This window comes from Salvelinus sp. IW2-2015, linkage group LG30 (assembly GCF_002910315.2).
Source record: "Salvelinus sp. IW2-2015 linkage group LG30, ASM291031v2, whole genome shotgun sequence".
NCBI classification, from domain to species: domain Eukaryota; kingdom Metazoa; phylum Chordata; class Actinopteri; order Salmoniformes; family Salmonidae; genus Salvelinus; species Salvelinus sp. IW2-2015.
Genome location: NC_036869.1, coordinates 7,550,222 through 7,570,694, shown reverse-complemented (window position 1 = coordinate 7,570,694; position 20,473 = coordinate 7,550,222). Strand labels below are relative to the sequence as shown.

The 20,473-nt window shown below is 45.2% G+C and overlaps 1 protein-coding gene across 1 annotated transcript in view; it reads left to right on the top strand.

The window, feature by feature from the left end:
* The window catches only part of LOC111954801 (adenylate cyclase type 2), a 73,087-nt gene that overhangs the window by 16,487 nt on the left and 36,127 nt on the right, over positions 1 to 20,473 (top strand). The window contains 14 exon segments of the mRNA XM_070436018.1: positions 3,022 to 3,183; positions 4,692 to 4,841; positions 8,076 to 8,233; positions 12,121 to 12,232; positions 13,500 to 13,577; positions 13,579 to 13,628; positions 14,187 to 14,345; positions 14,495 to 14,627; positions 14,844 to 15,020; positions 15,115 to 15,155; positions 15,369 to 15,449; positions 17,613 to 17,682; positions 17,915 to 18,012; positions 20,294 to 20,335. Coding sequence (XP_070292119.1) covers positions 3,022 to 3,183; positions 4,692 to 4,841; positions 8,076 to 8,233; positions 12,121 to 12,232; positions 13,500 to 13,577; positions 13,579 to 13,628; positions 14,187 to 14,345; positions 14,495 to 14,627; positions 14,844 to 15,020; positions 15,115 to 15,155; positions 15,369 to 15,449; positions 17,613 to 17,682; positions 17,915 to 18,012; positions 20,294 to 20,335 — 1,511 coding nt within the window.

Sequence of the window (20,473 nt, the reverse complement as noted above, 5' to 3'; positions counted from 1 at the left end):
TTGGTACAAATCATTCCCTAAGTTCTAGACCTCAGGTAAATCTGGTATTGAATGATGTGCCTGTTGAACAAGTTGAGGAGACTTAGCTGGTCATGGTCAAAAAATATAGATTCAATGGTTGTAAAGATGGGGAGAGGTTTGTCCTCAATAAAGAGATGCTCTGCTTTTTTGACACCACACTCCACAAAGCAAGTCCTACAGGCTCTATTTTTATTTTATCGTGATTATTGTCCAGTCATGTGGTCAAGTGCTGCAAAGAAAGACCTAGTTAAGCTGCAGCTGGCCCAGAACAAAGCGACACGTCTTGCTATTCATTGTAATCAGAAGGCTAATACAGCACCTTGCAAAAGTATTRGTTTTTTGCATTACAACCTGTAATTTAAATGGATTTTTATTTGGATGTAATGGATATAATGGACATAATGGACATTCAGGTAATGGACATACACAAAATAGTTGAAAATGGTGAAGTGAAAGGAAAAAAGTGTAATAAAAAAAGTGGTGCGTGCATATGTATTCACCCCTTTTGTTATGAAGCCCCTAAATAAGATCTGGTGCAACCAATTACCTTAAGAAGTCACATAACTAGTTAAATAAAGTCCACCTGTGTGCAATCTAAGTGTCACATGATCTGTCACACGATCTCAGTATATATACACCTGTTCTGAAAGGCCCTAGAGTCTGCAACACCACTAAGCAAGGGGCACCACCATGCACCAACCACCAAGCAAGTGACAAAGCCCAGACCTCAATCCAATCTGTGGTATGACTTAAAGATTCCGGTACACCAGTGGAACCAATCCAACTTGAAGGAGCTGGAGCAGTTTTGACTTGAAGAATGGGCAAAAATCCCAGTGGCTAGATGTGCCAATCTTATGGAGACATACCCCAGAGACCTGCAGCTGTAATTGCTGCAAAAGGTGTCTCTACAAAGTATTGACTTTGGGGGGTGAATAGTTAAGCACGCTCAAGTTTTCAGTTTTTTTGTCTTATTTCTTGTTTGTTTCACAATAAAAAATATTTTGCATCTTCAAAGTGGTAGGCATGTTGTGTAAATCAAATGATTGTAAGGCAACAAAACAGGAAAAATGCCAAGGGGGTGAATAATTTCGCAAGCCACTGTATTAATACTATGCATTCCAGTCTGTTTTCGCTAAGAGTTGAGGAAAGACTGACTGCGTCACTTCTTGTTTTTATGGAAATTCTAAATTGTTTGCATAGTCAACTTACATACAGCACTGACACACACAGTTACACCCCCAGACATGCCATCGGGGATCTTTTCACAGTCCCCAGGTCCAGAAGAAATCCAAGGAAATGTACAGTATTATACAGAGCCATGAGTGCACGGAACGCCCTTCCATCTTATATAGCTCAAGTGAACAGCAAACCTGGTTTCAAAAAACAAATTAAGCAACACCTCACGGCACAACGCCTCTCCCCCATGTGACCTACTTGTTGTGTGTATGTACTGACATGTATGTGATAGATGCACACACACACTACATGTTAGTTTTTTTATGTATATAAATTGTAAGTCTTTTGTCTGTAATGTCTTTTTCGTTATATGTCGGACACCAGTAAGATTAGCTATCGCCATTGGCGTCAGCTAATGGGAATCCTAGTAAATCAAATCAAATCTCTCTGCACAATATCCCTCTATCCCTCTAGTAGTCATAGTGTCTGTCATCTCTCTGTCTTTCCTGAACCCTTACCTTTGAACTACTGTGATATAGACACTCACTGTGACCCTCTGTTGACTTCCTATTCCATTTCCTACTTCCTGTCCCTGTCAGACACCACTTCCTGTTAGTGAGGTCTTGGTTGGTGTACATGGTGCTGCATGGAGTCAGGGCCATGGGTTGTGATGGGTTACGCTCTGAGCCATGACCTCGTTATCTGTTTGTTAAGTTCCTGTGTCCAGCTCCTCCTTTCCTGTTCTGATCCTGGTATGTCAGTAGTGCTATAACTATAACGTGATATGATTTAGGCTGTTATTAACAACTCTGTGCTGCGAAAGGTTCCCCAAACTAATGTTGTATGATGAGTAAACTTGCCTATGGATTTAGCTTGGTAGGCTAATGCACACACGTGATTCATGATTAGGGTTGCAAAATCCTGTTAACTTTCCCAAAATTCAGGGGTTTTCCCCAAAATGATGTTTGGAAGATTCCAGGAATCAGCAGGAAATCCGGCATCATGCAACCAGAACTTCTGGAAAACTGGGTATTTTGGGAAAGTTTGCAGAATTTTGTAACCCTAGTCATGATTTATGTAGTAGACCAAACATTTAAGAGTCAGAGAAAAGTTTGTGCTGATGCCTGGTGGAACATAGTGCAGTGACAGAAGTGACTTCTTGGAATGTTCCGTTACTTCCTCTCTCCCAGGATGTCATCATGTAACATGTTAAAGTGTCTCCCTGTAATATTTAATGGGAGAATCTCAATTGGTTTTATTCTCCTCCATCTTCTGGAAACAGATGCGCTTGTATGAAATTAGACTCTCCTTCTCCACCCACGCGTCTTCAGACAAAGGATGTTTACAGGGGTGGATCCCAAAATAAATGTGTAAAGTGATAAAACAAATGAAGATAGTTGTGGCAGACATTTTATAGATAAACATTAAGTAGAGTATTGTTTTTAAATGTGTGCATGCTTTTCTCCTTCAAGAAAACAACAGCTGATTCAAAGGGGTGTGGCATATTGTAAAACACTGTGCTAGACGCCGTGAGGATACTCTTGTGCATCCTCTGTCAAAGTAGGTAATTGAGGAGTGGCACAGACGCCTTCGTTTGCCTACTAACGAATTGACAATCCCCTCGACCACTCAACCACTTATTTGGTTTCCGGATCACAGAAGAAAGGAGGATGGAGTAGAGGAGAGGAGAGGACAAACTTTTGTCCAATTAAGAATCTCCCTATGACTTCCTACTTCTTTTCTCCCTTCTTCCTATTCACAGTGTTTGTGGTGTAACATGTTAAAGTTTCCCCCGGTAACATCCTGTGTCTTCCTCTCTCCCAGGTGTCCTTCTTCCTGTTCATAGTGTTTGTGGTCTACACCATGCTGCCGTTCTCCATGAGGGGAGCAGTCCTAGCCAGCATCATCACATGTTTATCACACACAATCACACTCAGTGTGTGTCTAGCGTTTACTGCAGAGGCCTTGGAACCACTGGTGTGGCAGGTAAGGGTACACCCATACACACACACATTTAAACATAAACACATACACAGATTCAAAGCACACACTCACACACACCACATACACACACATACATTTTATTTTCATACATTTTTATGATATAACCAATTTTGACAGTTGGCCCATCTACTGGAAATCACTCAGTTCTGCCTCCAGGGCAAGACAATCAACATCAACCTGCTTCTATCCAGCGGCTGTCTCTGTTTGTCCCCCTCTCTCTCTTTCTCTCTCTCGTCCCGATCTCTCGCTCTCCCTCTACTCTGTGTGGGCCCTCAGTACGCTCCTCATTACCAGAGTAGAGCTCTCAGTCTAAATGAATAGCTACTCTGAGAGCTGGGGCTAGAGGCTGAGCCTGTGTTCCAAATAGCATCCTATTCTCTACAGGCCCTGGTCAAACGTAATGCACAACATAGGGAATAGAATGCCATCTGGGATGCTGCCGAGGAATAAATGAACTGGGCATAATGTCCTGCTCTATCGAAGCTAGCTAGGTCAGTGAAGCTACAACAGAACGTCAGTATGTCTGTGCTGTTGGTCAATGCTAACAATATTTTCACATAGCCAGAAATAAAAGACATGGATGTTACCCACAAAGTCTGTGACATAGGTATGCATGCAGGTAGGCTGGCACGTGCACATGCACACACAGGTACACACAACCTCAGCCAATCTCTATCCCTCTCATGGTGCTTGCGTGTGCACACACACACACACAGTCACACACACAAACACCATGGTTTACTGGAAAAACCCTTAACATGTCTCTGTAAATAAACATGTAATAAACACACTTATTGCCTGGTCTTCTGAAGATCTGTGTCTATTTATTTACAGGGCTTTGATGAGCCTGATGTTGACATAGTGGCACACTACATGAAACAAGATGTGTGTACTAGGGCAGGTTTATGGGGCAATAATGTGTTATTGAGTTGTATAGATGGACATTGGGTTATTAGATTATAGAAGACTTCATCTGCACTGGCGTCAGACACTGAGTTTATCTTTATGAGTCTCCTCTGTGTGTATGTTAGGGGGCGGGGGGGGATTTGTATTTCTCTTGATTGAGTCATTCACATGTGACTCTTTCAGCATTTTATTCAAGTCTCCAATAGCATCTGTGTTCTTCTATACCCCTTCTTTCCCACCAGCTGACCATTGTGAAGTTTCATCATGTCTGTATGAGGCCCATGCATCAGTCAGTTAGGGGGTGTCTGATGTGTGAGGCCACTGTGACTGCACACACAGCGGATGGGATGGATATTTTGTATTTTTTTACTTTTTTATTTTACCTTTATTTAGCTAGGCAAGTCAGGAATGGCAATGGTAATGTCTGGGTGTGGGTTTGTTAGGTTGGTTGTCTGGTAAAATGTATTCCGTCTGTAAAATGTATTCAGTCTGTGAATAAGAATTTTCTCCTAGGAGGACTAAGGCTATTCTATTTCCTCTCCTCTCCTCTCCTCTCCTCTCCCTCCTCTCCTCTCCTCTATCAGATCCTGGCTAACATCATTATCTTTACGTGTGGTAACCTGGCTGGAGCGTACCATAAGCACCTGATGGACCTGGCCCTCAGACAGACCTACCAGGACACCTGCAACTGCATCAAGTCCCCCATCAAACTGGAGTTTGAGAAACACCAGCAGGTAGGCCTACTTTGCACAGACATAAACGGTATAGACACACACGCATATACACACACGCACATAGAGCGTATAAAGTATTCATTGTGTGTGTGTGTAAAATAGAGCACCAATTGGGTGCCTGAGGCAATTAAAGGATTGAACTTGAATCTGTGTCCTGTTCGTCATTGTGCCTCTAACCGGGTATCCAAGCAATCGTCCCTTATCTAAACCGGCACCTTAGTTTTGGGGTAAGCCGGAGCTCCCCGGTGCTGCAGCCAGTCCAGCAAATGCCAGAGCTCTAACCTGCTCAACCTGCAGACTGCCAGTCAGCCCTGCAGCCACTCAGCTGGCACCCCAACCGACACAGCCTGTGTCTCTCCTGGTCAACCTGCTGTTACCAGACCCGACCACCGTCCTGGTCCCAGTGTTCCTGAGGACCATTCCAGCAGTGACCTGGGCCTATTTGCAGCACCAGCTCTGGGTCCGATGTCCGGCCCTGTCCTGGACTCACCGGCCGACTCATTTCCAGTCCTAGGTCCGTCATCCAGTCCAGTGCCATCTGCTTACCCAGCTCCAGCTCTGGGTCCACAACCTTCACCACCCCCTGAGGACACAGCACAGCCAGAACCACGACCAGCACTGGGTCTGAGGCTCAATCCTGCCTTCAGGACACAGCACAGCCAGACCCACGACCAGCACTGGATCCACAGCCTGGACCATTTGGGGCCTGCCTCTGGCTCCGGACCGGGATGCACATCTAGCCCCCGTATGAGAGCCTCCACCTAACCAGTGCGCTTGTCCTGTTCTGGCTGAGGATACCTGGCCTGACTTGGTGGGATGGTCTCCTCCACCAGCCTGGACACTTCCAGCAGCATGGCATGACTCAAGCTGGGCAGTCCAGCCTCACAGACACTGTGAGTACCTTGACCCTCACTGCCCGCTCCCTCCATGCCATGGAACGGGTGGCGACATGGGGCTGCGGGACTCCTGCCTCCTCCAGTGTCTTAAAATCACTGGCCTTCACGAACCGGCCACTGGGGACACAGCCATGCCTGCACAAGAGGGGTTTTTCTGAGTTAAAAATCTACTTCATACATTTTGGGGCAGCAGTAGAAAAACTTCTCTCAAACCCTCTCTCTGGCCCAGCGACATAGAGACAAACTTTGTAAATTCTTACAGCTGAGGTAGGCTACCAACCCGAAATTTCAGCCTGAGTCAATTGTCCTGCATCAGAAGGCCATTTCACACCTGTGTGTTATCAACCAGGTTGCCAGGGAACAGAGTCAGTCGACCTGGTCAGCCAACCAGTGGTCTAGTCCGGGAGCAGCAGAACCCAACTCTGCCTCTCAACTCTTCAGCTTTTTCCAGGATGGCAGGTTGAGACAACCTCTATATTTAAAACGTTTTATTTAACCTTTATTTAACTCGGCAAGTCAGTTTAGAACAAATTCTTATTTACAATGTCAGCCTACCAAAAGGCAAAAGGCCTCCTGCAGGGACGGGGGCTGGGATTACATTTTTTTAATACAAAAATAAATAACATATAAATATAGGACAAAACACACATCACGACAAGAGAGACAACACAACACTACATAAAGAGAGACCTAAGACAATAACATAGCAAGGCAGCAACACATGACAACACAGCATGTTAGCAACACAACATGACAACAACATAGTAGCAACACAACATGGTAGCAGCACAAAACATGGTACAAACATTATTGGGCACAGACAACAGCACAAAGGGCAAGAAGCTAGAGACAACAATACATCACGCAAAGCAGCCCCAACTGTCAGTAAGAGTGTCRATGATTGAGTCTTTGAATGAAGAGATTGAGATAAAACTGTCCAATTTGAGTGTTTGTTGCAGCTCGTTCCAGTTGCTAGCTGCAGCGAACTGAAAAGACGAGCGACCCAAGGATGACACACACACACACACACACACACACACACACACACACGACACACACACACACACACACACACACACACACACACACACACACACACACACACACACACACACACACACACACACACACACACACACCCTATATACACACACACTTGAGCCCATTGCCTAACACACAGCGGCAAATTAATCCAGAAGAGGTTTGGGGATAGGATGGAGACTGCAGCGGTTGGTGGCTAAAAATAGACTTTGCTTGTTAACAACCTCTCTTCCTTCGTTCCCTGCCTCCCCTCCCTCGCTCCCCTCCTCTCCATCTCTTGAAACAACGTCTGATCGATTTAAAAATAATAATTATGCAGCTGTTTTGATGTTTTTTCTGTTCATGACAAAAGCAAAAATCATAAATTCCTTCACTTTGAAATCCAGCCATTATCTCCCTATCGCACGCACGCACTTCCTCACACACACACACACACACACACACACACACACACACACACACACACACACACCACACACACACACACAACACACACACACACACACACACACACACACACACACACACAAACAACACACACACACACACACACACACACACACAGGGTATCTCTGTCCAGCAGACTCACTTTTCTTTCTGCCTCATTATGTCACTACATAGACGTTAAGGTCATCTTAATGTCACTTCATAAAGGCATTATAACAACTGGCTGACTCTTACCTACCACCACATCCTCTGTTGCTCTTAGAAGCTGGAAATAGAGTAACTAAGTGATTTTCTGTTTATAAATCACTTAAAATGACCCGTTGAACTGGTATCCCAGAGGGCAGGCCAGGGTTGAGAAAATGTTATTGTCGTACATAGATGAAGACGTATAATCAAGTTCATGACAGCAGAAACTGGAGGAAGCAAGAGGAAAACATCTTCATTAAATTAGATGATCTGCATTCCTAGAGTTGAGCTGGTACCACATCTAAATGTTTGCTTCCCTTCCCAGCCTGCTGCTGGAGAAATAATTGACCACGTTGTGATGAGTGCTCGTCAGTCTGATTTACACTCACTGCAATCAATGAAAACAGACGCGCGCCTGCACGCACACACGTGCACACACATGGTTAATTGCAGACTGTGAATCAAGTACATTTCCTGCCATTTAAGAGACTGAATACAGAAAATAGCTTTTAGTAACCTTCCATTAATATTACTGTTATTACCCATAGAGAGACCTGGCCCTGATACAGAGTTATGCACTCAAAAATATCAGGGTACACTGCACACCTAAAGCAGTTCATTTGGACATCACAGTACATATCTCTCTCTCCCTCCCTCTCTCCAGGAGAGGTTATTGTTGTCCCTGCTCCCGGCCCATATCGCCCGCGTGATGAAGGCAGAGATCATTCAGAGGTTACAGGGACCAAGGGACAGGGACTTCGGCCGGGCAGAGGGCACCAACAACTTTCACAACCTCTATGTCCAACGACATACCAACGTCAGGTACACATCTATCTCTTCTCTACTCTACTCTACTCTACTCTACTCTACTCTACTCTACTCTACTCTACTCTTACCCTTATTCCTATTCTTACTCTTACTCTTACTCTACTCCACCTTACTCTAACTCCCCTACTCTACTCTACTCTACCCTACCCTACTCTTCTCCCCTACCCTCCTTAGCCTACCCTACCCTACCCCCTACTCTACTCTACTCTGCTCCACCCCTACCCTTCTGCTCTACCCTACTTCTTACTTTTACTCTACTACTCTACACTGCCTACTCTACCCTACCTACTCTACTCTACTCTACTCTACCCGACCCTACTCTATCCTACCCATACTCTAATAAACTCTACTCTATTACCCTTACTCTACTCTGACCTCTTTCTACTCTAACTCTACCTACCCGACCCTACCCCGACCCTACTTCTTACCCTACTCTACTCTACCCTACTCTACTCCTACCCACCCTACCCTGCCCCGACCCTACTCTACCCTACTCTACTCTACTCTACTCTACTCTACTCCTACTCTACTCTACTCTACCTCTACTTCTACTCTACTCTACCATACCGGAACCATACTCTACTCTAATCTTATCCTACTCTACTTACTTCCTAACTACCGACCCCTACTCTAATCTAACTCTACTCCACCCTAACTCTACTCTACCCTACTCTACTCTACGCTACTTCTTACTCTACCCTCCTATCCCGTTACGATCGCGACCGACCCTACTGTCAACCCTACTCTACTTCACTCTACCCTACCTACCCTACTCTACGCTACCCTTACTCTACTCTTACTCTACCCGACCGACCCTACTCTTACTCTACTCTACTCTACTCTACTATACCTCTACTCTACTCTCTCTACCCTACTCTAATCTTACCCTACCCTACTCTACTCTACCCTCCCTACCCTACACTACTCTACTCTCTCTATTTCCTACTCTTACCCTACCCTTACCCTACCCGACCCTACTCTACCCTATACTTACCCTACTCTATTCTACTCTACTCTACTCTATCCTTCTCTTACCCTACCCTACCCCTACTCTTTACTCTACTCTATTCTACCCGCACCTAATCTACCCTACTCTACTCTACCTTCCTCTATTCCTCTCTCTACTCTACCCCACTCTACTCTACTCACTGCTTACTCCATATCCTTCTCTACTCTATCCTACTCTAACTCATACCCTACCTACCCTACCCTTTACCCGGGGAAAAACCCCGACCCTACTCTACCCTACTCTACTCTACTTCTACTCTACTCTACTCTACTCTACCCTACTCTACCCTACTCTACTCTTACTCTCTACTCTACCCTACTCTACTCTACCATACCCTTACCCTACCCGGACCCTTCTCCACGTCTCTCTAGTTTCTTACTAATACCTACTACTCTTATCACCTTACTCTTACTCTACTCACCTACTTCTCTTACCCTACCATCTACTCCTACCTAACCATTCACCCCACTCTACTCTAACCGACCTACTCCTAACCCTACCACTCTACTCTACCTCTTACCCTACCTACTCTACCTTTACTCTACTACCCTCAACTTCACACACTCACCCTCATACATCCACACCCCTCACCTCTCTACCTACCTCTCCTACTCTACTCTTACTCTACCATTACTTACTCACTCACAACCCTACTCTAACAACCCTCACCTACTCTGACCTCTACTCACCTCTACTCTCCCCCACCGACCCCACTCACGTCACCCTACCCCACCCGACCTAATCACTCCCAATCTACTCCTACCCCTCCTACCTACTCTACTCTACTCACCTACCTATCTACACCTACTCAACCCTTTCTACTCACTCTTACCCCCTACTCTACTCGAACTCACTCACTCTACCCTATTTTCTACCCTACCCTACCTACCACTACCCTACCCTACCCTTACCCGACCGTACTCTATACCCTACTCTACTCTTACTCTTACATCTACTCTACTTACTCTATCCTACTTCTAACTCTACCCTACCCGACCCTACCCACCCTACTTCTACTCTACCTCTACTCTACTCTACCCTACTCTACCCATACTTCTACTCTACCCTATCCGACCCTACTCTACTCTTAATCTACCCTACTCTACTCTACTCTACTCCTTTCCTTTCTCTACCCTACCCTACTCTACTTTTACTCTACTCTACTCTACACGCCCCTACTCTCTCTACTCTACTCTTATCTACCCTAAATCTACTCTACTCTACTCTATCCTCTCTACCCTACCCTACTCTACTTTACTCTACTCTACTCTACCCGACCCTACTCTACCCTACCCTACTCTACTTCTACTCTACCCCTACTCTACCCTACTCTACCCTACTCTATTCTACTCTACTCTACTCTACTCTACTCTACTCTACTCTACTCTACTCTACTCTACTCTACTCTACTCTACTCTACCTCTACCTCACTCTACTCTACCTTACTCTACTCTACTCTACTCTACCCTACACTTACACTACTCTTCTCTACCCTACCCTACCCTACTCTACTCTACCTCACTCTACTCTACCTTACTCTACTTTACTCGACCCTACACTACTCTTCTCTACCCTAACCCTACCCTACCCTACCCGACCATACTCTACCCTACCCTACTCTACTCTATCCTACTCTACTGTACTCTACCCTACCCTACCTGACCCTACCCTACCCTACCCTACCGACCCTACTCTACTCTACTCTACTCTACTCTACTCTACTCTACTCTACTTTACTCTACTCTACCCTATTCTACTCAACCCTACTCTACACTACTCTACTCTGCCCTACTCTACTCTACCCAACTCTACTCTACTCAACTAACTCTACCCTATTTTTATGTTCTCTCCACTCTTCTCTTCATCCTAGATAGGTCATCTATGCTGTGTCCTGTTTGCGTTATCTGTGTACCTTAGTGTTCTGTAGTGATAGTGATATGCTCAGTTAATCCAGGTCCCAGTCTACTGGATTACATTGGAGATCACTGTTGAAATAGCGAGTCAAGTAGATCCTATATACTATACATACAGTCAATGATCTCCTTCTGTAAACTGAAGAGCTCCACTCAACTCCATTCTGTAATCATAAGGCCAGTCAAATCATCGTCTATGTATTGAAGCTCTAATGGGTTGTAGTTAGTAATGCCTTTTCCATCATCGTGGTAGAACTGAGAGGGATGTAGCAATGTCCTCTCTTTGGAGTGGTTCTCACGCGTTTGTGTGTATGCAGAATCCTGTGTCTATGTGTGCGTGAATATTTGTGAAGGGTGTAGAGCTCAGAAGTAATTTACCATTAATAATGTATTTTCAAGGACTGCGAGTATCTGATTGTATCTCCACTGAAGGAGAATACGTTAATCTACTCCAAACTAATACACTCGGATCAGAGGAATCGTAAGTTGATACTGTACTAAGGTCTCCCTGTATTTTTTTTATCCTGGAAGTCTTCTAAGTCTTAGTGAACCAAATTGGCTTGCTGATTGGTTCTACTGGTCGATGTCAGTGTCCACTGTCCTGTGGTGCTGAAGGTACCTCTGTATTCATTATTCTCCATGCAAGAGCGACGGGCTGGTCAAATTGTCCGGTTTGTCAGAAATTCCAGAGACGACTTCTGCTCCCAGTCCGCCCTTGCCTCTGTGTCTTCTAAGTCTTCTCACTAACAGCTAAATAGTCTTCCTGGTTAGGCCCAGTTCTCTTCAGAGATTCTCCCAGACAGTGGGGAATGGCTGCAATTTAGATGGCTGCTGTCCATCGCTGTCCACGGTGCTGAAATCTCAGATGAGAGGAGGTAGAGGAGGAAAGGAAAAGAATGCTGTTCTTTTGACGTGTTTTAATGTGTATTCATCTCTCTCTCTCTCTCTCTCTGTTTCAGTATTCTGTATGCAGACATCGTAGGGTTCACTAAGCTGGCTGGTGACTGTTCACCAGGAGAACTGGTGCACATGCTCAATGAATTGTTCGGCAAGTTTGACCAGATAGCCAAGGTAACATCACACGCATGCATAAGAATGACACACACACGCACACACACGCACGACGCATGACACGCACGCACACGCACACGCACACACCACACCACACCACACACACACACACACACACACACACACACACACACACACCACACACACACACACCACACACACACCACCACACACACACACACACACACACACCACACACACACACACACCCACACCCACACACACACACACACACACACACACACACCTAACTAGCACACTCACAGACTAGTACGCTCACAAATGCCCTCAATCACTGTGTATATGCACCATACTACATAACGGCAGTTGTTCTTGTGCGTAATATTGTACATCCGTGGGAAGTTTTCTCCCTTGCTGATCTCCTGTGTTTTCTCGGATGGGAGTGTTGGCTGTTGATTCATGTCAGTACAACTACAGGCCTACACACAACACACACACACACGCACGCACGCACACACGCGACACACACACACACGCACGACGCACGCACGCACGCACACACACACACACACACACACACACACACACACACACACACACAGACAGACAGACACACAGATACACACTGCCTAGCGCCCCAGAAATGTGGTTGTTATATAATATAGACGGAGAGTTAGGATGCTTGAGCATTGCTGTAAGCAGCCTAACATCTAGTGGAGTGTGTTTTGGGCATCAGTGTGGTGTGAGAGAGGTCATTAGCACGTGTCGGTGTATGGGTTCACTGGGGATGCACACCAATACAGTTCCTAAGGCTATGCAAAGTTCATGCAAGGTTGATAAAAAGCTTTATGGTTATTTGCCTAATCTGTGAACTACAGAGGAAATAATGCTGCTGAAACAAGAAGAAATGTGAATGACTGTTTTTGTATGGGTTGATACATTTATTTTATGGCAAATTAAGTCTGAGATTTTAAAGTGGAAATGACAAACTTTAGAAGCCTTTTTAAAACCTCAAATACACTACAAGTTTTGAGCAACAAAATAATGATCAAATTAAGGTCCTACATCTGTACAGGTCATCTTTTGATTTAAACTTTTTTTTTCTAATTTTCTTTTACACAAAGTATGTTTTTTATTCTGATTCTGAAATTCTCTCTCTCTCTCTTTCTCGCTCTCCCTAATTATCTCTGTCCATCTGTTGCCCCCTCTACCTAATCCTGTCCCTACAACCTCCCTTCTCTCCCCCTCCCTCTCCCTCTCTCCTCTCTCTCTCTCTCTCTGCCACCCCCCCTCTCTTCTCTTCCAGGAGAATGAGATGTATGCGTATAAAGATCCTGGTGATTGTTACTACTGTGTATCAGGCCTACCAGAGTCTCTCCCTCACCCACGCACGCAACTGGGTCAAGATGGGACTGGACATGTGTGAGGCCATCAAGTAAAACACCAGCTCTCTGCTTTCACACACAACACACACACACACACACACACACACACACACACACACCACACACACACACACACACACACACACACACCACCCACCACACACACACACACACACACACAACACACACACACACACACACACCACACACACACACACACACACACACACACACACACACACAGCACAAACAACACACACACAACACAAACAACACAAAACACAAATATACATATGCACTACCATACGCAATGGAAAGCTGAAACTGTATTTGGGGGTGATCAGGGGTGTATTCATTCCGCTGATTCTGTTAAAACGTTTCTTAAATGGAAGCCAGCGGAACAAAAAGGGGATAAATATATATGTGTGAGCTGTAGTGCAAGCACCATGTGAACTAGAGATGATAAGCTAATCCTCTCTACACACAAACACACACACATACACACTACCTGCAAACACACACACAAACACAAATACACACAAACACATTCTTTTTCACCCCATAGAACAAAACAGCGGTTCATATGAGGTTATACATGTTTACCTCAGGAAGGTGCGTGATGCTACTGGTGTGGATATCAATATGCGAGTCGGGGTGCATTCTGGGAACGTGCTGTGTGGCGTCATCGGCCTCCAGAAGTGGCAGTACGACGTCTGGTCACATGACGTCACTTTAGCCAATCACATGGAGGCAGGGGGCGTGCCAGGGTAAGATCAACCAATAGAGGGTCTGCTCTTTCTTAAAATAGTTCCCAATACATATTTGCATTCACAAACCATTTGGCTTATGATTATTATTCACCGCCCCTATCTTTTCCTCTCTCTTCCTCCCTCTCACTTCTCCTCTCCTCCCCCAGGCGTGTCCATATCTCCTCAGTAACATTGGAGCATCTGAAGGGCTCCTATAAGGTGGAACCAGGGGAGGGACAGAGTAGAGACTTTTACCTGAAGGAACACGGAGTCATCACTTACCTGGTCATCAACCCCAAGGTGAGACATGAGAATGTGGTCCAAACATGGTCCAAACACAACCACAGATATAACATACTTTGAAAACTAAAGTTGAAACACTACCAATTTATTGGTTCTATACTACTGTTTATAATGCAGAAATACTACAACAGCTGTTTGCTTGAACTGAGCAATGCATCTTAAAGAATAAAAAGAAACAAGTTTGACTTCTTTCCAACCTGATTGGTTGTCCAGGCTGAGAGGCGGAGCCCTCACCTGTGCGCACGTTCTCGTTCCTCTTTGGAAGGAGGGAAGATGAGGGCGTCGGTCAGAATGACTCGGTACCTGGAGTCCTGGGGGGCGGCAAAACCTTTTGCTAACCTGCACCATCGAGACAGCATGACCACTGACAACGGCAAAATAAACACTACGGTGAGCACACACATAAACACACGTACATAAACACACACACACAGAGAAACACAGACTTGTGTCCAGCCTCACCTTCTGTGATTGTATGTTTTAGGATGTTCCAATGGGCCAGTATCACTACCAGAGAAGAGAGAGGTGAGACTTAAAGATCAGTCATCTTTCCTTTGCATCAGACTACCAGACTTTACCCCTACAGATCAGTCATCTTTCCTTTACATCAGACCACCAGACTTTACCTCTATAGATCAGTCATCTTTCCTTTACACCAGTCATGTCTTAAGACCACAACACCACAGGATAGATAATGTTCCACATACTCACCGTACTGTGTGCTCGGTGTCCCCTCAGGACCAAATCTCAGAAGAGACGGTTTGAAGAGGAACTGGAAGAGAGGATGATCAGAACCATCGACGGCATCAACTCCCAGAAGTTAGTACTACTACAAACCTGCTTTGTTCTATTTCTAGCACAGTGACAGACAATTTGTGGCACAAAGGATGCATCACCGAGTTGGGTAGGTGCTTCACATTGGTGGTGGTCGAGGTGAGTTCACCACCGTATTAACTAAAGCTCTTTGAGAGCTTGTGAAAAGTGTGTTGTATAATCATTTGTATGAAGCACTTAGTTCAGTACCTCACCAACAATTATATGACAAGTGGATTTACGTTAAATTCAATTAAATTCAAAATACGTTCTTTATCCCACAAGGGGCAATTATGTAGGCAGGAGTGCAGATACTTAAAAAAACAACATACAATAACACATGAAACAATAGTTATTAAAAATTTGAAGTGTAATAAGAAAAAAAACATCTCACAAATTGTCACGCCCTGGCCATAGAGAGGCTTTTATTCTCTATTTTGGTTAGGCCAGGGTGTGACTAGGGTGGGAGGAGATCCTGGCGGGAAAGGATCGCCTGCCCTGGGAGCAGGTGGAAGCAGCGAGGAAAGCGGAGGCAGCGAGTAAAAGGGCCCAGGATTACACAGGGTCACGGCTGGCACCAAAGACCGGGAGGCCACTCCAAACATTCTTTTTTGGGGGGGGGCATACGAGCACATTAGCTGAGTCAGGATTCAGACCTGAGCCAACTCCTCGTGGTTACCGTAAGGAGCGTGGTACTGGTCAGGCACCGTGTTATGCGGTAGAGCGCACGGTGTCTCCAGTGTGCGTTCACAGCCCGGTGCGCTACATTCCAGCTCGCCGCATCGGCCGGGCTAGAGTGGGCATCCAGCCAGGACGGATGGTGCTGGCTCAGCGCATCTGGCCGCCAGTGCGTCTCTACAGCCCAGGATATCCTGCGCCGGCTCTGCGCACTGTCTCCAGTGCGTCTGCACAGCCCAGTGCGTCCTGTGCCAGCGCCCCGCCTTTGCCGGGCGAAGGTAACCATCCAGCCAGGACGGGTTGTGCAGGCTCTATGCTCGAGACCTCCAGTGCGCCTCCACGGCCCAGTGTATCCGGTGCCTGCTCCAAGAACCAGGCCTCCAGTATGTCTCCCCAGCCTGGTGAGTCCTGTGCCTGCTCCCAGAACCAGGCCTCCTGTATGTCTCCCCAGCCTGGTAAGCCCTGTGGCAGCTCCACACCCCAGGCTGTCCATACGTCTCCTCACTCCAGTGAGGATCCATGGCACGAAGCCTCCAGTGATGATCCATGGCACGAAGCCTCCAGTGATGATTCATGGAACGAAGCCTCTAGTGATGGTCCATGGCCCGGAGCCTGCAATGAGGATCCATGGCACGAAGCCTCCAGTATTGATCCGCAGTCCAGAGCCTGCAGCGACGGTCTCCAGTCCGGAGCCTCCAGCGACGGTCTCCAGTCCGGAGCCTCCAACGACGGCCTCCAGTCCGGAGCCTCCAGCGACGGCCTCCAGTCCGGAGCCTCCAGCGACAGTCCCCAGTCCGGGGCCGCCAGCGACGGTCCACAGTCCGGGGCCTGCAGCGAGGGTCCCCAGTCCAGAGGCGCCACCAAAGTGGGAGGAGCCAGAGGTGGAGCGGGGTCTGCTTCCCGCACCGGAGCTGCCACTGAAGTAGATGCCCACCCGGACCCTCCCCTATAGAGTCAGGTTTTGCGGCCGGAGTCCGCACCTTTGGGGGGGTACAGTCACGCCCTGGCCATAGAGAGGCTTTTATTCTCTATTTTGGTTAAGCTAGGGTGTGACTAGGGTGGGCATTCTAGTTTCTTTATTTCTATGTTTTCTGTTTCTATGTTTTGGCCGGGTATAGTTCCCAATCAGGGACAGCTGTCTATCGTTGTCTCTGATTGGGAATCATACTTAGGCAGACTGTTTTTTTAGTTGTGGGTAGTTGTCTGTGTTAGTGGCCTGTGTAGCCCTAGTCAGCTTTACGTTCGTTTTTGTTGTTTCTTGTTTTTGTTGGCGACATTCAAAATAAAAAGAAATGTACGCTCACCACGCTGCACCTTGGTCCGGTCATTTCCACACTGACGACGATCTTGACACAAATACTTCGAAATGTGCGAAATGATGGTTGGAAGGGAGGAAGTTCTGAGGTGAACGTGTCTTATTAATATCCCTGATGGATTGCTAGTGTCTGTGTGAACCGCTGTCTGAGTGTCTCTGTGTTCTCTTCTCTGTAGGCAGTGGCTGAAGTCTGAGGACATCCAGAGGATCTCACTGTTCTTTCACAACAAGACTCTGGAGAAGGAGGTGCTGTAGGACAACAGCACTCCAGTTCAGTCAAATGCAAATGAAATTGAAAAATGAAAATGTCATATTCTGCCACTGCTGCCCCAGACAAAAATGCAGTGACTCCATAAAAAGAAAAGATGATTGCTGTGAAAGTTAGAACGTGTTAGAGAGTTATAATGTGAAGTTACAGTAAAAAAAATGCTTCATTTTGACCACCACCTGTTGACCATGTGTGTGTTGATTTCCCCAGTATCGAGCCACCACTCTGCCGGCCTTTAAATACTACGTCACCTGTGCCTGTCTCATCTTCTGCTGCATCTTCATAGTGCAGATACTGGTCCTGCCCAAGTAAGTCTGGACCCTACATAGTACACTTTATAGTGCCCTTCACAGTATGGATACAGTACTTGTCCTGTGCATATGTACTCTTTACAGTACCTTTCATATTACCCTTCATGGTACCCACCAATGTTCAGATACTACTTAGCATACAACCTGCATAGTATGGTCTTATAGTAGCCCTCATAGTTGGAATACTAGTCGTGCCAAAAGAAACTGAAGTCAGTGTTCTTTTCTCTATAATAACCCAGAACATTGCAATTACAGTGTGACAAGACAAAATAAATCTTTGATCAATTGAGTCTCACATCAATAAGATCCCTAATAGCAGCTGCAAATGATACACCTTAAGAGACAGCAATTAAGAGGGAGAGAAAGAAAGAAAGAAAGAAAGAAAGAAAGAAAGAAAGAAAGAAAGAAAAAATGGAAGAAAGAAAGAAAGAAAAATGGAAGAAAGAAAGATGGATAGAAAGAATGATGATAGAAAGAAAGATGGATAGAAAGAAAGATGGATAGAAAGAAAGATGGATAGAAAGAAAGATGGATAGAAAGAATGATGGATAGAAAGAAAGATGGATAGAAAGAAAGAAAACAGATGAAAAGATATGAATAACGTCTGATGACAGTTTTAATGTGAATCAAAGGTCTGGGTCTTAGATGTCGAAGATGATGATGATGATGATTATTATGATAAAGATGAGGAATATTACTTTGATGATGACAAGGATAATGATGACGATGAAGCCTCCTTATGAAAGGAAAAACGGTCCATGGGCTGTTTCATCATTTAGTTAATTGTCTGTGTTTACAGGAGCCAGGAGCGGTAGAACCGTAGAGACAGATACTAAAAGCATCATATATTTTCGCATTCAGACTAACGTCTCTTCCATTTAGACATGACATCATTGTTTTATGAACACGCTTAAATCAGCCGTCTACTTGGCTAACTTCTATTAGGAAATATAAGCTGTAGTCAGGAAATATAGGCCTGCCCTACTGTATAACAGGGAGAAGTATGTAGTAATTAGTGGAAGTGGGTCGCAGTTCCAATTCAAATACATTATAATTTTACTGCTCTGTACAGCACCCATCTGGTGGTAGTTAACACAGTGTGTAACATTCCAACAAATATTGTGGTTGAACTCAAACATGCTGGTTGATATAATATTGTGGTTGAACTCAAACATGCTGGTTGATATAATATTGTGGTTGAACTCAAACATGCTGGTTGATAAAAGACCTGTATCAATGGAAAAGATGTTTGCGAAGGTTGTTTTGTTTTTAAATGATTGTGTAAATTGGAATGGGAGAGTTATGTCTTTCATGGAGCTATCGGAATTATATGGGAGGGTCTGCTCAATCCAAGATTACAACCAATTGATTACAGCATTACCCCAAAAGGAGGAGGCAGGTGGCAGCGGGAGGAGGTAGGGAACTGGTCTGTCTGCCCAATWTGAAGGATCATAACTGGCGGAGGAACAAAAATAAATAGATAGGAAAATATGTCAGTTTCATTTGAGGACCAGGATGTTGACAGATGTGCCATACAGATGACAAAATATCTGGGAATACATTGATGTACTGATTCTATGGCACAGGGTGTATGAGTTGATATATAAAACGACGCAAGATTCAAGACTTCGTTCTTTTCATCAAAGATTATTGTACAGAATTCTGGCCACCAACGATGTGTTGAATATTTGGGGCATACAACCATCACAGTTCTGCAGATTTTGTTGTGAGGATACAGAATCAATGGACCATTTGTTCTGATATTGGCCTCAGGTAGCCTGTTTCTGGTCTCTGGTTCAGGAATGGCTGAAAAAGCATAACATTAATCTAAAATTGACCCTAGAAATAGTACTGTTAGGAGATCTGGAGAGACCGGGTCAGTCAATTASTAATATACTAATACTCTTAGTAAAAGTATTTATCTTCAACTCGCAATCTGTGGATTCTATTCGATTAGATAGATTGAAATTGCATGTTAAACATCACAGCATAGTTGAAAGATATATGGTGCGTAGAAATCCGAAGAGGGTGGCCAACAGAGATAGGTGGGATGGGCTGAGGGAAGCTGAGGGTTGGGATGTGGAATTGGAGACAAGTGGGACTGAAGTTGCTGGGCGGGGGGTAGAATGACAGTCAAAGTTAAACGTTTAAAAAAATAATAAGTTAAACTGACACTAAAAAGGACAATTTTTACATCCAATGCCTGTTTGCCTGAAGCTGATGCCATGTGTGTGTGTGTGTGTGTGTGTGTGTGTGTGTGTGTGTGTGTGTGTTACAGAACAGCAGTGTTGGGGATCTCCTTCGGCATGTCTTTTCTCCTGTGTGTGTGTGTGTGTGTGGTGTGTGTGTGTGTGTGTTTGTGTGTGTGTGTGTGTGTGTGTGTGTGTGTGTGGTGTGTGTAACTTACCAAGATGTGGCTAGAGAAACATATGACCAGGATCAACCTAGCAGGAGGAAT